The sequence below is a fragment of the Hyaena hyaena genome, unplaced genomic scaffold (genome assembly GCF_003009895.1).
Source record: "Hyaena hyaena isolate Hyena2069 unplaced genomic scaffold, ASM300989v1 scaffold_428, whole genome shotgun sequence".
NCBI classification, from domain to species: Eukaryota; Metazoa; Chordata; class Mammalia; order Carnivora; family Hyaenidae; genus Hyaena; species Hyaena hyaena.
Window position 1 is genome coordinate 1,076,062 of NW_024081062.1, and position 18,860 is coordinate 1,094,921.

General features: G+C 40.4%; 1 protein-coding gene across 1 annotated transcript in view; it reads left to right on the top strand.

Annotated features, from left to right (window-relative positions):
* Positions 1-18,425, top strand: part of CANX (calnexin) — a 35,974-nt gene extending 17,549 nt beyond the window's left edge. Inside the window, exons 2-15 of the mRNA XM_039252823.1 lie at positions 593-766; positions 1,023-1,096; positions 1,976-2,034; positions 2,719-2,860; positions 3,414-3,495; positions 5,008-5,200; positions 7,089-7,278; positions 9,492-9,605; positions 10,088-10,244; positions 11,379-11,594; positions 12,513-12,632; positions 13,593-13,719; positions 13,901-13,980; positions 16,075-18,425. Coding sequence (XP_039108754.1) covers positions 596-766; positions 1,023-1,096; positions 1,976-2,034; positions 2,719-2,860; positions 3,414-3,495; positions 5,008-5,200; positions 7,089-7,278; positions 9,492-9,605; positions 10,088-10,244; positions 11,379-11,594; positions 12,513-12,632; positions 13,593-13,719; positions 13,901-13,980; positions 16,075-16,128 — 1,779 coding nt within the window. The 5' untranslated portion in view covers positions 593-595 and the 3' untranslated portion in view covers positions 16,129-18,425. The remainder of the gene's footprint in view (positions 1-592; positions 767-1,022; positions 1,097-1,975; positions 2,035-2,718; positions 2,861-3,413; positions 3,496-5,007; positions 5,201-7,088; positions 7,279-9,491; positions 9,606-10,087; positions 10,245-11,378; positions 11,595-12,512; positions 12,633-13,592; positions 13,720-13,900; positions 13,981-16,074) is intronic.
* The last annotated feature ends 435 nt before the right edge of the window (positions 18,426-18,860 follow it).

The following is an 18,860-nucleotide window of genomic DNA, read 5'->3' on the forward strand; positions in this document are numbered from 1 at the left end:
TGGTTTTGATTTGTATTTCCCTGATGAGGAGGGATGCTGAGCATCGTTTCATGTGTCTGTTGGCCATCTGGATGTCCTCTTTGGAGAAGTGTCTGTTCATATCTTCTGCCCATTTCTTCACTGGGTTGTTTGTTTTTCGGGTGTGGAGTTTGGTGAGTTCCTTATAGATTCTGGATATTAACCCTTTATCTGATATATTTGCAACTATCTTTTCCCATTCCGTTGGTTGCCTATTAGTTTTGTGGGTTGTTTCCCTTGCTGTTGAAAGCCTTAATTTTAAATAAGAGAGGGGTGAGTGGTCTTTACAAAATTTTTATTTATTTTTTAATGTTTATTCATTTTTTGAGAGAGACACAGAGCATGAGCAGGGGAGGGGCAGAGAGAGAGGGAGACACAGAATCTGAAGCAGGTTCCAGGCTCTGAGCAGGCAGCACGGAGCCTGACGTGGGGCTCAAACCAGTGAACTGTGAGCTCATGACTGATCTGAGCTGAAGTTGGACACATAACCGACTGAGCCACCCAGGTGCCTCTGTTTACAAAAATTTTAAAAGGAAGTGACAAATTTAACTTACTTGACTCTTTTTATATGTAGATCATGGAAGGGAAGTGGTTGCTTTGTATGTTACTGGTCCTTGGAACAACTGTTCATGCTCACGAAGGACACGATGATGATATGATTGATATTGAGGACGACCTCGATGATGTTATTGAAGAAGTAGAAGACTCAAAATCGAAACCAGAGACCAGCGCTCCTCCGTCTCCAAAGGTTTGAAGTGGTCTTTGAATCCGTTTGTTTTACCTCTCGAGAAAATCAAAGGATGAGGGTAAATTTGGACCCTTTTCAAAGGGGAAGTTAAGTTAGTAAAATATTAGCTGTTTGCATATCTTGCTAATGATAAAATTTTTATACATTGAATTGAGGGCCTGCTAGAAAAATTTGGGATAACTGAAAGCAAATCCTACTAGGAAGGGATAGTGCTACAAATTTCAATTCTTGATTCTCATTTTTATATTAAACATAGGTCACCTACAAAGCTCCGGTTCCAACAGGGGAAGTGTATTTTGCTGATTCCTTTGACAGAGGAACTCTGTCTGGGTAAGTGTCTCTTAGGAGAAAACATCTTGGAGACAAACATCACGTAAATAAGATGTGATGGTGGATTCCTTTTTGCATAACATTTTATACAGTGAAATGTGTAACTATATTATGTCCCCAGTGTTTGTGCTCTTTTAGGAAAATTTAGAACATGCCCAGTTAGAAGAATTTTTTAGAACACGTGGGTCTAATTTCTGTTTCTCTTTCTCCCTTGACCCTATATATTCTTTGAACTGAAAAATTTTTTTCTCTTGAGTCTTAACAAAAGTAGAATTGTTTCCTGGGTTTGGTACTTTTTCTTATAGGTTTGTGAGTTGAATACAACGTATTACTGTTTGTGTGGCAGATTTAAAAGTTGAAGAGGGGTGCCTGGGTGGCTTAGTCGATTAAGTGTCTGACTCTTGATTTTGGCTCAGGTCATGATCTCATGGTTCCTAAGATTAAGCCCCAAGTGGGTCAGCTCAGAGCTTGCTTGGGATTCTTTATTTTTAATAAATTTATTTGTAAGGAAGTAATCTCTATATGCAACATGGGGCTCAAACTCACAACCTTGAGATAGATCAAGAAATGCATGCTTTCTCCAGCTAAGCCAGCTAGGAGCCCCCCTGCTTGGGATTCTGTCTCCCTCTGCCCCTCTGTTTGCACATGGCACACGTGTTCTCTCTCTCTCGCTAAAGAAATAAACTGTTCTCTCTCTCTCTCTCTCTTTCTAAAGAAATAAACTTAAAAAATAAACTTAAAAGGTCAAAGAAAGTAGAGTGGTTAAATAGGCTATGAAGACCTAGGTAGATCTTGTTTTTGTTAGTATTTCCATTGATTCTTTTCACAGGCCAGCTGTCATTTAAATCTTAATTTGGGTGTTTGTCTTATTAATTATAGGTGGATTTTATCCAAAGCCAAGAAAGAGGACACTGATGATGAAATTGCCAAATATGATGGTGAGTTCCACTTGATGTAGATGGAAGAGCAGATTGAGGCTTCACATGTTTCCACAGTATCTCTTAAGGCTAGTTTGAAAGGAGTATGTGTACATTTTAAGACTTTTTCCTTGGGAGTTTTGCTGACTGTGTGTTCATAGGATTAGGCCTGTTGACTGTTTTATACCATAGAATCTCTGGAGAGGGAATTTATCACCTGTGGTACTGTATGTTGGAAATGGAAGGTGTTTTTAGGCATTGATAAAAGTGAATATGCTACAGGTTTTTAAAAACCGTATCCTAATACCTATTAAATGTGTACATGTTTAATAAGCCAGCTCTCATAGGCAAATGTAATATGTTAAAAATTTGCCATTATGGGGGCGCCTGTGTGGCTCAGTCAGCTAAGCGTCCGGCTTCGGCTCAGGTCATGATCTCATGGTTTGTGGGTTCGAGCCCTGCATTGGGCTCTGTACTGACAGCTCAGAGCCTGGAGACTGCTTCCGATTCTGTGTCTCCCTCTCTCTCTCACCTCCCCTGCTCACACTGCTTCTCTCTCTTTCTCTCAGAAATAAATAAAATATTAAAAAAATTTTTTAAAAATTTGCCAGTATGATAGACTTGCACAACTTGGAGATTTGTCTGTTACCATTTAAGGGATATTCAAAGGTATAATTAAGGAGTGGAATTTTTTCTGTCTTGCAGGAAAGTGGGAGGTAGATGAAATGAAGGAAACAAAGCTTCCAGGTGATAAAGGCCTTGTATTGATGTCTCGGGCCAAGCATCATGCCATCTCTGCGAAACTGAACAAGCCCTTCCTGTTTGATACCAAGCCTCTCATTGTTCAGTGAGTGAAACTTTTGCTTGGTAGAAACTTCCTAGGTCTCAGAATGTTATTACTGTATTTTAAAGAGTTATGAGAATAATTGTATGTTGTAGTAGCTGGTTTGGGGTGTATTTAAGCATCCTATAATCCAGTATTTTTTTCCTGCCCAGTCAATTCTTTTGAGACAGATTGACTTATTTTTCTCCTGATACCAAATGAACTTCTGGGTTTTGTACAAAGTGTTCACTGGGAATCTGCATTAAGGTTTTGTTTTATTTTACTTATTTTTGGAGGGGGCCTATTGAGTAGTCATTCAAAAGCAAAAGAAGATGAGGGGCTCAGTTGGTAGAGGGTATGACTCTTATCTTGGGGTGGTGAGTTCAAGCCCCATGATGGGCATAGAGCTTACTTTAAAAAAAATCCTCAAAAGCAATGGAAGATGGAATTTTTCTTAAGGATAAACTTATGACCTGTGATAAAATATGTGACCAAGATCAGAGGAAAGGGGAAGTAAATTAAGAAATTTGATCTTTCAAAATGGCTTATGGTTTTTTGCTTTTCTCTTTGAAATTAGGTATGAGGTTAATTTCCAAAATGGAATAGAATGTGGCGGTGCCTATGTGAAGCTGCTTTCTAAAACCCCAGAACTCAACTTGGTAGGTACTTCCTATTTCCTTATGCGGCCACCCACCGTTGTTGTTTTAATGTTTATTTATTTTTGAGGGAGAGACAGAGCATGAGTGGGGAGGGGGAGAAAGAGAGGGAGATACAGAATCTGAGGCAGACTCAGATGACAGCACAGAGCCTGATGTAAGGCTCGAACTCACAAACTGTGAGATCATGTGACCTGAGCCAAAGTTGAACACTCAGCTGACTGAGCCACCCAGATGCCCACACAGTTGTCTTTTAAGGATCTTAGAGAAAAGGAAAGTTTTGTTAAGATTTGTGCAAATAAAGGCCTCTCTCCTGGTGTTGAAATATTTAGAAGATTGGAAATAATGACTTTGACACTTGTTTGATTTTTATTTGAAATGTGAATTTCAAAGCCATTCTGTCTTATCCCTGATTTTTGTTCTACGTAATTTTTAGTTTTGGCAAACTTATTTCTTTGTTTTATGAAAAAAGCAGTTAACTAGGTATAGGTATATGCATTATTGGGGTTTTTTTTTAATAATTTATTTTTAAAAAATTTACCTCCAAGTAAGTTAGCACATGGTGCAACAATGATTTGAGGAGTAGATTCCTTAATGCCCCTTACCATTTAGCCCATCCCCCTCCTCCCACAGCCCCTCTAGCAACCCTCTGTTTGTTCTCTATATTTAAGAGCCTCTTATGTTTTGTTCCCCTTCCTGTTTTTATTTATTTTTCCTTCCCTTATGTTCATTTGTATTGTATCTTAAATTCCTCATATGAGTGAAGTCATATGTCTTTATCTGACTAATTTAGCTTAGCATAATAACCTCTAGTTTCATCCATGTAGTTGCAAATGGCAAGATTTCATTATTTTTGATTGCCAAGTAATACTCCTTTGTGTGTGTGTACACCACATCTTCTTTATCCATTGTTCTGTTGGTGGACGTTTGGGCTCTTTCCATACTTTGGCTGTTGTCATTGGGGTACATGTGCCCCTTTGAAACAGTACACCTTTATCCCTTAGATAAATACTTACTAGTGCAATTGCTGGGTCGTAGGGTAGTTCTATTTTTAATTTTTTGAGGAAGCTCCATACCGTTTTCCAGAGTGGCTGCACCAGTTTGTTCTTTTTTATTTTTATTATTTTTTTAGTGTTTATTTTTGAGAGAGAGAGAGGGAGACACAGAATCCGAAGCAGGCTCCAGGCTTTGAGGTGTGAGGCTTGAATTCACAAACCATGAGATCATGATCTGAGCCAAAGTTGGAAGCTTAACTGACTGAGCCACCCAGGTGCCCCTACTGTTTTTTGGGGTTTTTCAAAAAGCACTTTCATATATTTTCATGTAAAGTTTCCTGGTAATTTCTGGTTATTCCTTTTCTCTGGTATCTCTGTAAGCCTCATAAATGAATCAGTCTTTTCATTAAGGTGCCAAAAATTTACTGGGGATTTTATTAGAGGAAATATCACACTTTGAAAGTTTGCTTTTGAACACTTTGACTCAGTCACTTAAAATAATTCGTTTTTGTTTCTGAAGGATCAGTTCCATGACAAGACTCCTTACACGATTATGTTTGGTCCGGATAAATGTGGAGAAGACTATAAACTGCACTTCATCTTCCGCCACAAAAACCCCAAAACGGGTGTATATGAAGAGAAACACGCTAAGAGGCCAGATGCAGATCTGAAGACCTATTTTACTGATAAGAAAACACATCTTTATACCTTAAGTAAGAATATGCGTTAATTTGGGGGTGTTATGGCACTAAACTTTTATCGTCCATATAATTTAGAGGTTGTACATTTGGAGGAGACCCAAGCCTGCAAATAAGAGTTTCTGTTGGCTTAATATGGTGGTGTAAAGACCTTAATCTCTCATCACCAAAAAAAAGCTGCTCTTCCTATAGGTTGAATTGAGAAGTGGGCTTTGAGACATTTTTCAGAGTAAGCTTTTATGTTCCATAAAGAGCTTTGCTGATTCCTCTCGTTTTCTCCTCATTGTTCATTTTCTTTTTTTTTTTTTTTAATTTTTTAATGTTTTATTTATTTCTAGGAGAGAGAGAGAGACAGCATGAGCAGGGGAGGGTCAGAGAGAGAGGGAGCCACAGGCTCTGAAACAGGCTCCAGGCTCTGAGCTGGCAGTCAGCACAGAGCCCGACGCGGGGCTCGAACCCACGAACCGCGAGATCATGACCCAAGTGAAAGTCGGATGCTTAACCGACTAAGCCACCCAGGCGCCCCACATTGTTCATTTTCTTGTTGATAACCTGTTAAATGATAGGACACAATAGAAATATATGTATAGTGTTTTCATATTGTCTGTCAGTTGAGCTTTGGATGATCCCAACACCTAGACAGTTGAGTTTGATCATTTGGACATTGGAATGCACTTTTTATTTCAATGAAGCTTTTCCTGATGGTTTGAGCATATATAGACATGCTTCTTTTCTTAAAGAATATAGTAACCTTTTTTCTTTATAACAAAAGTAATACATACTCAGCATAGAAATCAAAAGCTGGAAATAAGCAAAACAGAAGACATTTAAAATTATCTGAAATATCAGCATTGTAATACGTATTTGGCCCTATGTGTATAAACACCTGTCACTTTTTATTAAAATTTGAACGTGCTATATTTCACTTGCTCTCTCAACTTCACAAAAGCAGAAGAAGCGATCCATAAAAATATATAACCACTGCTGATGTTGCTGGTTTTGGTCATTCCTGAGGACCGCGGTGTAGTTGCTGCTTGATTTCTAGTATTCCTGATGTGCTGGGACCTTGTCAGCTGCCTGGGAGACATTTAGGTGTGGGACTCGGGCTTTAGAGGAAGTCTCGCTTAAGATATCTTCGTGGATTTAAAATTCTCCTGGACCCCCAAAGTATAATCATAAGTAGACATGTTGTTTCATACATAAAATTAAAAATTTGTGTAGTTTGAAATTTTGGTAACACAGATGGCGGTAGTACCAATTCAAAAAATGAGGAAACGGCCTTTTTCTACTTGGGGGGGATGGTTATAATAAATAAACGTATTTGCCTGTCGACTGGTGTGTAACCATTTGTATCAGACCATTGTTGCATTAGTTTATATATCTTTGGTGTTTTGCTGTTTGTTTTTTTTTTTAATGTTTATTTCTGAGAGAGAGAAAGACAATGTGAGCAGGGGAGGATCAGAGAGAGAGGGAGATACAGAATCTGAAACAGGCTCCAGGCTCTGAGCTAGCAGTCAGCACAGAGCCCAACGTGAGACTCGAACCCATGAACCATGAGATCATGACCTGAGCTGAAGTCGGACACTTAACCGACTGAGCCACCCAGGTGCCCCAGTGTTATGCTGTTTTTAATGTCCATAATTGAAGTCTTCTGGTGTTTTAAATTTTATGTATCATTACGTTTTAATTTTAAAATCCCGAGGAACTAGTGTTTATGAAGTATAGTTAAGGAAGAGTGTGTTAATTTGCTTAAGGCTTCAAGACCGTGTTCTGACTCTAATGCCCTGAAGTCATTACTCTGTGCTTCCCTTTTCTGTTAGAAATATGATCTCTTGTTGTGGTAAAGAGAGCTTGGGGAATGAGTGGTTAATTAACTTCTAAAAATTGCATTTAATTTTTTCAGTCCTGAATCCAGATAACAGTTTTGAAATACTAGTGGACCAATCTGTTGTGAATAGTGGAAATTTGCTAAATGACATGACTCCTCCTGTAAATCCTTCACGTGAAATTGAGGACCCAGAAGACCAGAAGCCTGAGGATTGGGATGAAAGACCAAAAATACCAGACCCCGATGCTGTCAAACCAGATGACTGGTGAGTCTTTGCAGCGTTTCATACAGTCCACGTGGCCTAAGCAACTGAACGTTGGCTAAGACCTCATAATTTCAATAATCTGTGATGCTGTCTAAATGGTAGGAAACACATAGACCTCTGTAGCTGAAAAGGGGCCATAGTGGTCATCTAGATTGCCTAACACCATTTCATAAGCCACAAAATGCTGAAATTGCTGATAGAGTTTGCCTGTGGTAACATGGCTGGTTTATAGCAGAACCTCTCTTGGCCTGGCTCTTCCAGCACTTCTCTGAATTCACACCTAAAAGTCTTGAAATGTTAACTGTTAACTTGAAAAATAACTTTTTTCCTATTTAAATAGTACTCAAGACATGACTGCTATGTGTTGAGCAGTGGAATACAGAGCCGCGGGGACACCAGCTGCCCACACAGCTCCCATTTCAGTTGTGAGACAGGCAGCCGAGGACCCCATGCAGGTGGCGAGTAATCTAGCAGTAGGTGTTGGCAGGTGACCAGAGTACTGGCTCTCCCTGATCCAGGAGTGGCTTCTTGGAGCAGGGTGGGTCAAACTGCGACTTGGAAGTGGGGTCGGAGTCAACCCCACGGTGATCAGAAATGATATTCCCAGCTGGGGAAGAAGATCGTGTGTAGTAGGAGAGGAGCAGGAGTGAGCCTGACGCGGGTGAGCAAACTGGGGTTTATACTGTGGGGCTTCTCACGCCGTGTAAAACTGGAGACTGATGCAGAGTGACAGCAGGCAGGGTTGGATTCCTGTGTGTGACCGTGCTTGAACTCAGATACAATGACTTTCAGAAATGTCAGGAAGTGAACAAAGAACAGTTAAAATGTACCTGACGTTTTTCCTCCCTTAAAGTATGTGTACCTGCACTCTTAATGCTGCGCTAGTGTAAATGCTGAGTTTGTGTGTTCGTGAACATTAGCTCTGGGCTCCGCCTATTTCAGTGTCATATTCCTTAACTAGCTGTTTTATTTTAGGGGTGGGAGTGAGAATGTTTGGCTTAATTAAAAGGGCCCACTGAATGTTACATAACTTTTCACGCCATTAATTTAAAACAAGCATTCTTCAAAAAGAAGCCATAATTGTGACGAAGGATAGAAGATGCCTTTGTTTTATCAGCTGAAGTGGCACTGTTTTACAGTAGCTGCATAAAACTTTGAAATTAGGTACTTCTTGATGAACTTTTAACAGTAATTGAATTATAAATCACATACTAACTTCCATACTCTTAATTTGTACAGCTCAGCAGTTTAGAATATTCATAGTGTTGTGCAACCACCACCACCACCAGGGTCTAAATCCCAAAAAGAAGCCCATACCCATTAAGCAGTTACTTCCCTTTTCTTCCTTCTACCAGCCCCTTGGCAATGACTAATCTACTTTCTGTCTCTGTTCATAGTATACTGTATACAACATGAGAGCCTTTGTGTCTGGCTTCTTTCACTTAGCATAATGTTTTCAAGGTTTCATCCATGTTGAAGCACGTGTCAGTGCTTCGTTCCTTTTTCTGACTGATGAACACGTCATTGTGTGGATGACGCCATACGTTATCCATCAGTTCCTTAGTTGACTGATGTTAAGGTTTCCCTTTTTTGGAAATGGTTATGAATAATGTATGAACAGTCATATACAAGTTTCTGGGTGGTTCCACATTTTCATTTCTTTTGGAGTAGAATTGCTGGGTCATAGATGATGACTATGTATTTAACTTTTTGAGGAACTGCCAGACTTTTCCAAAGTGGCTGTACTCTTTTACTTTCGTGCCAGTGACGTGTGAGAGTTCTGGTGTTTCCACCTCCTCGCCAACACTTGTTTGTATCTGTCATTTTCCTTACAGCCGCCCTCGTGAATGTGAAGTGATATTTTGTTACGATTTTGATTGCACTTCCCTGATGGCTAACAATGTACCTTGTCTTTTCATGTGCTTATTGGCCAATTGTGTAACTTTGGAGAAATGTCTATTCACATCCCTTGCCAGTGTTTAAATTGGGTTGTCTTTTTATTACTGAGTTGAAAGAGCTATATGTATTTTGAATACTAGACCATTATTGGATGAATGAGTTACAAATATTGTCTAGAAGGAGTTATTTAAAATTTTGAGGTTAAGCAAGACTTTAGTATTTTCAGATTGCCCTGTTTCAGATTCACAAGTGAGAGATACTTTGTGATTCCCTGGTTGGTGCTGTCATACTTAGCCTTTTCCTTTATGTTCAAGGGATGAAGATGCCCCTGCTAAGATTCCAGATGAAGAAGCGACAAAGCCTGAAGGCTGGTTAGATGATGAGCCTGAATATGTACCTGACCCGGATGCAGAGAAGCCGGAGGATTGGTAAGGGCTTCAGCTAATTTTTTAAATTTCCTGCTTTTTTATTGAAGTAGAAGTTAATAATTAAATATAGCGAAGTATCTAACTTAAGTGTAGAGCTCAACAAATTTAATTTCATGTTTGTCTCTTTTTATTTTTGAAAGAGCGTGAGCAGGGGAGAGGCAGAGAGATGGAGACCCAGAATCCTAAGCAGGCTGCAGGCTCTGAGCTGTCAGCACAGAGCCTGAGGCAGGGCTCGATCTCATGACAAGGAGATTGTAACCTGAGCCAAAGTCGGATGCTTAGCCCACTGAGCCACCAGGCGTCCCTTATGTTTGTCTTTTTTAATGCAACTGTCATATTACTGGAAGTGCAGAAACAAGATGGTATTCTAGTGTCACAATGTGACACCGTGAAAGAATCTCTGCAGGATTTCAGGGGAACCCTGGCGTGGCCATCAGTTCTGCGTCACAGGGTCCATTTGTGATTTGTCTGTCTTTCCGCAGGGATGAAGATATGGATGGAGAATGGGAGGCTCCTCAGATTGCCAACCCTAAGTGTGAGTCGGCTCCTGGGTGTGGTGTCTGGCAGCGACCTATGATTGACAACCCTAATTATAAGGGCAAGTGGAAGCCACCCATGATTGACAATCCTAACTACCAGGTTTGTGCCTCTCGATGGTTGAGTTGCCTCATTGATCTGTTTGTTTGGATAGAAGTTTTGTTTGTTATGAGCCCTTAAGGTTGATCACTGTATTCAGACTATTGAATTAAGAACAAGCTGCAGAATTGAGAGCTTATATGTTATAAGTGTTGAAAAAAATAAACTAGAAACTGGAAAGAAGAGCTTTCCTAATTGCTTTGTAACTTGTGTTTAAAAACGGAAAACTTGTGATACATGCGCCGTGTTGTCCTGCGGTGGGAGTATTGCAGCCACTGGATCCAAACTGGCAATCCGGTTTGAGATAGGAGGGGTCTCCCTGACCCCGAGTCCGCTTCACCTCATTCATTGCTTCACCTCAGTATATCAGCTCTGACAAGACCGGGAGGTGCAAATGAAATGTCCAGAATAGAGCTAGGGATGTTGTAAAGCTACAGCTTTCCTACAGACATGTAACCACTCAGACCCTGGTCTGTCGCTGTTTCTGTCCTAGTCAGATGATTTGTCTTCGTTAATTTCCACTTGCTTCTCTTTAAAATGTAAGATACAGGTCTCTGTCTCTGTGCATACAGTGTGTGTATACTTTTCCATTTGTAAGTGTATTTATAATTGTGCAGTCAAGCGATAAGATAAATTAAAATTGCCCTTTAATTAAAACCGCCTTTAGCTCTTCTGTGGATGGCCATTTAGGTGAATTCCCATTTTTGCTTTCAGAGTCCTTTCCTGCAGTAATCATCCTTGAATGTGTCTGGGTGTATGTGGTAACCATTTCTCTAACTAGTTATCAAGAAGCAAAATTGCTGGTTGAAGGTCATGTACATTTTAAATAACCACTGGACAAGTCTGTACTTGTTCAAGGCTGTTTATTGATAAGAGTCTGTTGGAATGTGCCAGGCAGAGTGAGGTGTTGGTTTGAATCAAGGTCATGGATGATGTTAGAAAGTGAAAGTAGTTGGAATCCAGACATCTTAGAGACATAGTAGCGTTTATTGTTTTCTTCCTGTTACACAGTTGAGTTTTACAGAGTCAGCACTTGGCCTTCATTGATCATGTGGAATTCATCTTAATTCTTATTTAGGTTCACTGTAAGTTTGTGTTGTTCATTATCCAAAGTGATTTTTAAAAATTTTTCTCTAGGGAATCTGGAAGCCCCGGAAAATACCAAATCCAGACTTCTTTGAAGATCTGGAACCTTTCAAAATGACTCCTTTTAGTGCTATTGGTTTGGAGCTATGGTCCATGACCTCAGACATTTTTTTTGACAACTTCATTATTTGCGGTGATCGAAGAGTAGTTGATGATTGGGCCAGTGATGGATGGGGCCTGAAGAAAGCTGCTGACGGGGCTGCTGAGGTTTGTGCTTACTTGTTTCTTATGCATTGATGTCTGTTATTGAAGGTAACAAATTGTTCCTTTTGTCACAGTCTGTCTTCTAGGATTTGTCTTTTTCCTTACTTGGGAATATTGGCCTAAAATGTGTGACTGTATACCTGCTAAAGACAAAATACTGGGTGTTGGGATATGATTTCACCAGTCTGACATGATGGCTTTAGATTCCCTATTTATGTTATGTGTAGGGTATTTTTTTTTTAATTTGTTAAAACATATTTAACAAAATTTGCTATTTAGGGTGTGTGTGTGTGTGTGTGTGTGTGTGTGTGTGTGTGTAAAATTAAAATTTTTTTAATGTTAGAAAGAGAGCACGTGTGTACAAGTTGGGGAGGGGCAGAGAGTGGGGGTCCCAAGCAGGCTCTGTGGTATCCATGCAGAGCCTGACATGGGGCTTAATCCCATGAACCGTGAGATCGTGACCTGAGCCGAAATCAGGTCAGACATTTAACCCACTTGAGCCACCGAGGCACCCCCTAGGATATATTTTAATGCACTCTTAAATGTTGAATCTTGGTTTACCAATATATGGAATTTTCACGCAATTGGCCATATGGCCAGGCTATGAGTGGGAGAGCCAGAGATACTGAGATCAAGAAATTGTTCATTACTGGCTCTGAGGTTAAGGGGGCCTCTGGTAGGTGATTAAGAAACCTGCTTTCGCACCTGTGCAAGGAAAATCGCCTTGATGGTAAGAGCGGGGGGAAAATGGAGGCTTTCTCTTATTTCCTTTTTATGTTGTATGAGTGTCTTGGCTCTAACCCATGGTGACAGAGGAGGAGCCTGAGGAGTGCCTTGCAGAGGTGGAACCATGGAACAATGCAGCCTGTAGATTTGGTGTCAAAAACAAGGGCCTGAGACCCGTGTCATCCTGTTTCTCAGCCAGGTGTGGTGGGGCAGATGATTGAGGCGGCAGAGGAGCGCCCGTGGCTGTGGGTGGTCTACATCTTGACGGTCGCTCTGCCTGTGTTTCTTGTCATCCTCTTCTGCTGCTCCGGAAAGGTACGGGGTTTCTTTTTTTAGTCCCTTTCAGAAAGAACTCTTGTATTAAATGTAACTGAGATCTGTTACCTGAGTTCAGTAATGACTGGGCCACACCTGGAACCTTACTCACTACTTTCAGTGGCCATTTATTGTGCTCAGAGGGGAGGAGGATTTATAGCCCTTCAGTTTCAAGTAAGTACTTAAGCTTGCATTATTGCCCTTCCATAATATTTGACAGCAGCTTTCTGGAAAACAGAAAACGCAACAACTTAGATATAAAACCAGCCATCTGGGCCCAACCAGCTTTTCTTCCTAGCCTAGCTGTTTGTTTTCCTATATTTTATAATTCAGTCTTTTAATATTTTTCATTTTGCATTTTTCCCTCAGCATCCCTACTCTCTCCCCAAAATTACATTTGGGGGTGATCCAACCATATTTTAAGATTTTCTTGTTTCTTGTTTAAGATAAGTCTTTGTTACATGCACTCCAAAAAAAGGGGGAAAAATTACGTTTAGGTGCTCTTCCTCTGTTAAAAGAGGATTCTGTTTCACCTTGCACTGGGTATGTTTTGTTCTTTGTTCTTACTGTTCTTCTGCCCTTGATGCCCACACATGCTCACTGAAGGGAAAGATCTCAGGGCAGGAACTACATCTTAACTCATTTTTAAACCTTTTTTTTTTTTAACTTTATTTATTTATTTTTGAGGAGGGGGGCAGAGAGAGGAGAAAGAGAATCCCAAGCAGGCTCCGCACTGTCAGCACAGAGCCTGCCAAAGGGCTCAATCTTACGAACTGTGAGATTATGACCTGAGCTGAAGTCAGGAGTCAGATGCTTAACCGACTCAGCCAGCCAGGCACTCCTATATCTTAACTCATCTTTATTTCTATTCCCCAGTATATAGCCTCATACAGAATTTTGTCCTTAGATATTAATAGAAAAATGTAAACAAGACTGTTGTACTTTGGGGGAATATTTCAGAAACAGTCAAGTCCTGTGGAATATAAGAAGACTGATGCCCCTCAACCAGATGTGAAGGAGGAAGAGGAAGAGAAGGAGGAGGAAAAGGACAAGGGAGATGAGGAGGAGGAAGGTGAAGAAAAACTTGGTAAGACATAGGGCACAGAATATCTGCTTTAAGCCAGGACCCTAAGATGTTTCAAACTCATAAGCAAGTTATGATAAAGATTGCTTCCGAATGTTGAAGCATGTTCTAATGCCAATGGTCTAATTATCAAAAACAAGTACAAGGTTTCACTCAGTTTGTTGTACTTTTGATTCTGTCTTAGAAGAGAAGCAGACAAGCGATGCTGAAGAAGATGGTGGCACTGTCAGTCAAGAGGGCGAGGACAGAAAACCTAAAGCAGAGGTAACATGAAGCTGGAATACAGATTATATCTCAAGCAACTCCAGTGACAGTACATTTCAGTAGAGGGGGTGTTTCTTTTTAATGTTCAATTTTGAGAGAGAAAATGTGATGTGGGGGGACAGAGAGAGGGAGACACAGAATTTGAAGCAGGCTTCAGGCTCTGAGCTGTCAGCACAGAGTCCGATGCGGGGCTCGAACTCACAAATCATGAGACCATGACCTGACCAGAAGTTGGACACTCAACTGACTGAGCCACCCAGGTGCCCCTAGAGAGGGTATTTTCATAGGGTGAGTTTCATTTGCTGTGGCAATAAAAAAAAAATCCATTAGAATTAATTTTATAAAAGTGGAATTCTTAGCAGGATAAGTGTACATTTTATTGGGTGATTTTAAACTATATCTGTATCTCAGACGTATTTTTCTCTGCTGCAAATGGTTTTCTGGAATAAGCGGAAGGTGTTAGTGGAAAAAAAACCAATAAAATGTTTTTAAGATGGTAACTTCAGGTTATTATATAACACATTTGTCTCCTCTCTCTCTCCTCACTGTGCCCTTAAAAAGTATTTCCTTCCCTGGTGGTCAAGTGGTTAGGAGGGAAGAAAAAGTATTTTTTGAGCAAATCATTGTATTCTAAAATGTTTATCCCTGTTGCACATGGATTCATTCATTCAGCAGGTATTTCTGGAGTGCCGTCATGTGGTGCACATTATCAGTGAACAAGACTAAAATACCCTGCCTTTGGGGAGCATAAATTCCAGTGGGAAGAAACAGCCAGTAAACGAGAGGCGTTATAAGGAAGCGAATGAATAGAATGTTAGGAAACGATAGGCCCTGAAAAATCAAAGTAGGACAGGAAAGGGTATCAGAAGTACTGGAGGTGGGATGGATTGCAATGTTAGGGACGGGAGGCCTCGGAGAAGAGCGACACTGGAGCAGACTTAAAAGAGATACAGGACTTTGCCATGGCGGTGTCCGTGGGAAGAGCATTCCCAGCAGAGAGAACAGCCAGTGCAGAGGCCTGAAGTAGCAGTCTAGAGGACCAGTGCGCCCAGTAGAGTGGGGGCAGAGGAAGGGGGGATGGGGACGGCTGCAGATTAAGTGGGGCCTCCCAGGCCATGGTGTGGGCTTGGCTTTTTTTTTCCTCCTAATGAAATGGACAGTCATTGCAGGCTTTAGGGCGCAGGAGTAATAGGATCTGATTACTTTGGCTGCTATGTTTTCTACAGACTGGGGAGAATCAGCGAGACCAGTGATAATGTAGGCTGCTGTGATAATGTAGGCAAGATACGGTGGCTCTGAGCCCGTGATAGGAGAGGAAGCTCTGAGAACTCCCTGGGCTTCCGGGTCCAGATTTCGGGTGAATTGTATAGGAGGTATAAGGGAAAGCGAATCATCTACATCTTTTTTAGGGACGTTTTCCAAGACTGTCTTTCCAAGACAGAGGTTTCTGTCTGCTCTTTGCTGGAAAACCCTACCCAGTTTCCATTCTAGCTCTGCCTCTCCGTCGATAAAGGTCAATGCTGTTTGTTTTCTGTAGCTGTAGCCTGTCTCACCTAGAATGCAGAGTTTCAACTAGATGTATATGAGACTTTCAGGTAGGGACCAGTCTCACATACCTGTTTTGTATCCACCAGTCTTCCTCACAGTATACAAAGTGGCTCTGTAGAGTAGAATGAGACCTGGGCTTGTCTGGAGTGTCCTGTAACTCTGCTGAGATAGTCTTCCGTTCCCTCTATCCCAGCGTTCTCGGCCTCAGCCTGGGGGCTAACGTGCCCACAGGCCAGTAGATTATTCAGGATTCAGCAGGATAATGTGGGAAAGCATGGGATCTGGTCCTTTTTAAGGAAAATGTTTAGGAGTTAGATTGAGGAAAGTGCATGTTTGTAGGAAACAGTACAGATTAAATTAGAGCGCACATAACTCCACCACCTTGGAGACAGTTGTTCTTCGTGCGTTTTCTTCTAAAGAACTTTCTTCTTTTCTTTCCTCAGATGGGTTACCCTCACTCAGCCTGGCGGATATTGAAAACTTGAAGTTTTACTTGTTTATAAAGTATGCTAATTACAGTGACTCTCTTATTTTTTCAACCAACAGGAGGATGAAATTTTGAACAGATCACCAAGAAACAGAAAGCCGCGAAGAGAGTGAAACAATCTTAAAGAACTTGATCTGTGATTTCCTCTCCCTCCCCTTCCCCTGCAAGTGTGGTCCTAGGAGAGGACCTGGCACACCTTAGGTTGAAACTCAAAACCTCCAGACGTCACCATCGACAGGTTCCAGCCGAACACTAGCCCGTGTGATTTTAAACATCTAAGCAGTAAATAATTGCAGTTGTGACCTAAAGGACCCTGTTTCTGTAGAAAGAAAGCATTTGACATTAATGGTTGTGAAATGTAACATGAAGCAACTAACTTGTATTTTGTTTTGTTTTGTTTTGAAACATCTTTGTTTTTTAAAATAGAGTGATAGAACTTTACCAGTCTTTAAAATCTTGGCTTAATTTAATATATTAACCTGTCCATGCAGAAGTAACACCAACTTGTAGAAATGCTAGGGGGATGAATTGCAGTTTTTATCACCAAATTTGTTTTCTAAGTTTGGTATTCTGAAACCTTCAAGTGTCTCTGTCCCTTAAAATTGATAATCATGTTTAAAGTACAGTCATTTGTGGTTATAATCTTGTTTTGCTTGCTTCCATCACTCAGTTCCTCCTAAGGAAATTGAGATGGATTGGGTGGCAGCCCAAACTTCTAGAAGGGTTCTGTTTCAGTTGTATTAAAAATAGACCTACAGAAAGAAGAAGCTTTTCCTCTTGTTGGTTTAGACAATGTGTGTTCTGTTGCCCTTGGAACAGCCCAGTTCCCAGACAGCTTTGCAGTCGGTGGAGGAGGTGGCATAGTGTGGCACCCGGGCAGTCATGCTTCCCAAACTGGGAGAGTCTGGGCTCCGGCCTTCTGGAGCAGGTGGCTTTTTAAGGAATGCTCCCAGGGCAAGGGAGCTCCCAAGTAGATGCGGATGTTTTCATCACTTCTTCCCGTGTGTTGACACTGTTTCCTTCCCTGTTTCCCCACTTCCCAGCTTTCTCCTCTGCTATGCATTTTCTTCACAGCGCAGCTTGCAGTCCGTTGCTGAAAATGATAAAAAGCTCCGCGTAGTGTTAAGCTTTATTGTGATTAAGTGTATGTTTCCTCTTCCTTTTCTAAGCAGACCCACACCTTTCCAAGGTCAAAGTACAGGATAGAATACTGTCTTTCATTTTTATCCACTTCTTTTACTCTGTGTAAAGACTTGAGAAGTCTAAGCCAGAGGCGAGCCAATTCAGAATTGACTGTAATCGAACACAGGCTAAAAGTATTTATGGGAGGAGTGACATATAGCATGAATTACCTGATTTTTTTTGTAGCTGCTAACCTTTTTAAGTCTTCATTTGCAGTTCATGTAACATTTGTGTCTTAAATTACATGATAAAGCAGTCCTGTTTTAAAAAAATTTTTTTTTGGTATGTGGCTTGTAGAATTTTTTAAAAAGTGATCTTAGATTTGTTTTTTCATGTGGAATGCAGATGGGTGCTATCGGAGCCTCTCCCCCATCACTATAGTGTGATACTATTACACCACACTGAAATGTATTCAGAATTGTTTTAGCTTTATTCTTTCTTCAGAGGTGTTTCAAATGTACCGATGATACTGTTTCTTGCACTGAATATATATAAACACTCCAAAGTGTTTATATTGGGGAGACTTGGGGAGGAAGTATATTCGTAAGAGATGAAGGCTGTATCTGTTATTTTGTTTATCTTCAATTTTTTACTGGTTCACTGAAATTCTTATGAGGGTGGGATGAATTTTTCTTGCTGTTCAGTGCTTTATCCTTTTCATCTGTTGTTCTGTGGTCACAGTGACCTTAGCTATGTAGCAGACTTTCCCAAATGTATTGAGTGCAAATAAACAGTTACTTAGCAAGACCTGAAAATATGTCTGCAGGTTTCTCCTTGAAGCCAATGTGTGGGATCATTGTATTTCTAGAAATCTGCCTTTCTCACTGTCTGTTCTGTCTCGTGTCTCACTTAACAGTTTCTTCCAGCTTATGACAAGTATAAATTAGAGTGTTCATTTGCCTTTCCAAGATTATTAGGCGAAGTTTGTTCAAAAAAAAAAGAAAAGGAAAAGAAAAACAAAACCTTTTTTTGGTTCTTTTTCACTCTTTGTTGAAAGTGCCGCCTTCCAATTAAATGTCTGACACATTAATGAACGACCAGCAGTGTTTAGCTCTTCAAATGCACTTACATTATAATTTAACATGCTGGCTGTTTGTCAAATTGTTGTAAAATACCCACTCTATCAGATGTGTTCCTCAATTTCTCTTATCCACAAAATACTCTCTGCATTTTTCTCAGATTGTCACGTCACTAAATGGTGTTACATTAAAGCCCTGTGTTAAGTGTCTGCTTTTGACTGAACTTCTTCATGGTAACTGTCGATTCAAGTGTTTTACTGCAGAAAATATGGACAGTTGAGTAATTACTTCATCTCACCAGTGTAGAATTTGCTGCCTTTTTCTGGGTTGGGGTTCAGTAGTTTCTCTTGTAGAACAGGGATAGCAGAAAGGGGGGGCAGTAATTTGTAGATAGTATTATTTAAGATTTATAGGACTCATTGTACTGTTAAATTTTAGAAAATCTTTGTTCAGAATCAGATTCTGTCCTTTACCTATTCTTCTGTATTTGTAGGAAGGTTTTGAAAGGCTAAAACTGCTTAAAAATGTGCCTTTAGGCTTTTGGATTACTTACTAGAAGAGTAATGTAGTACTACAGAATGTAGTACTCTTAGTTACTATTATCTCTCCTATTAGAAAATAAAATTCTAATGTAAAGTACATGT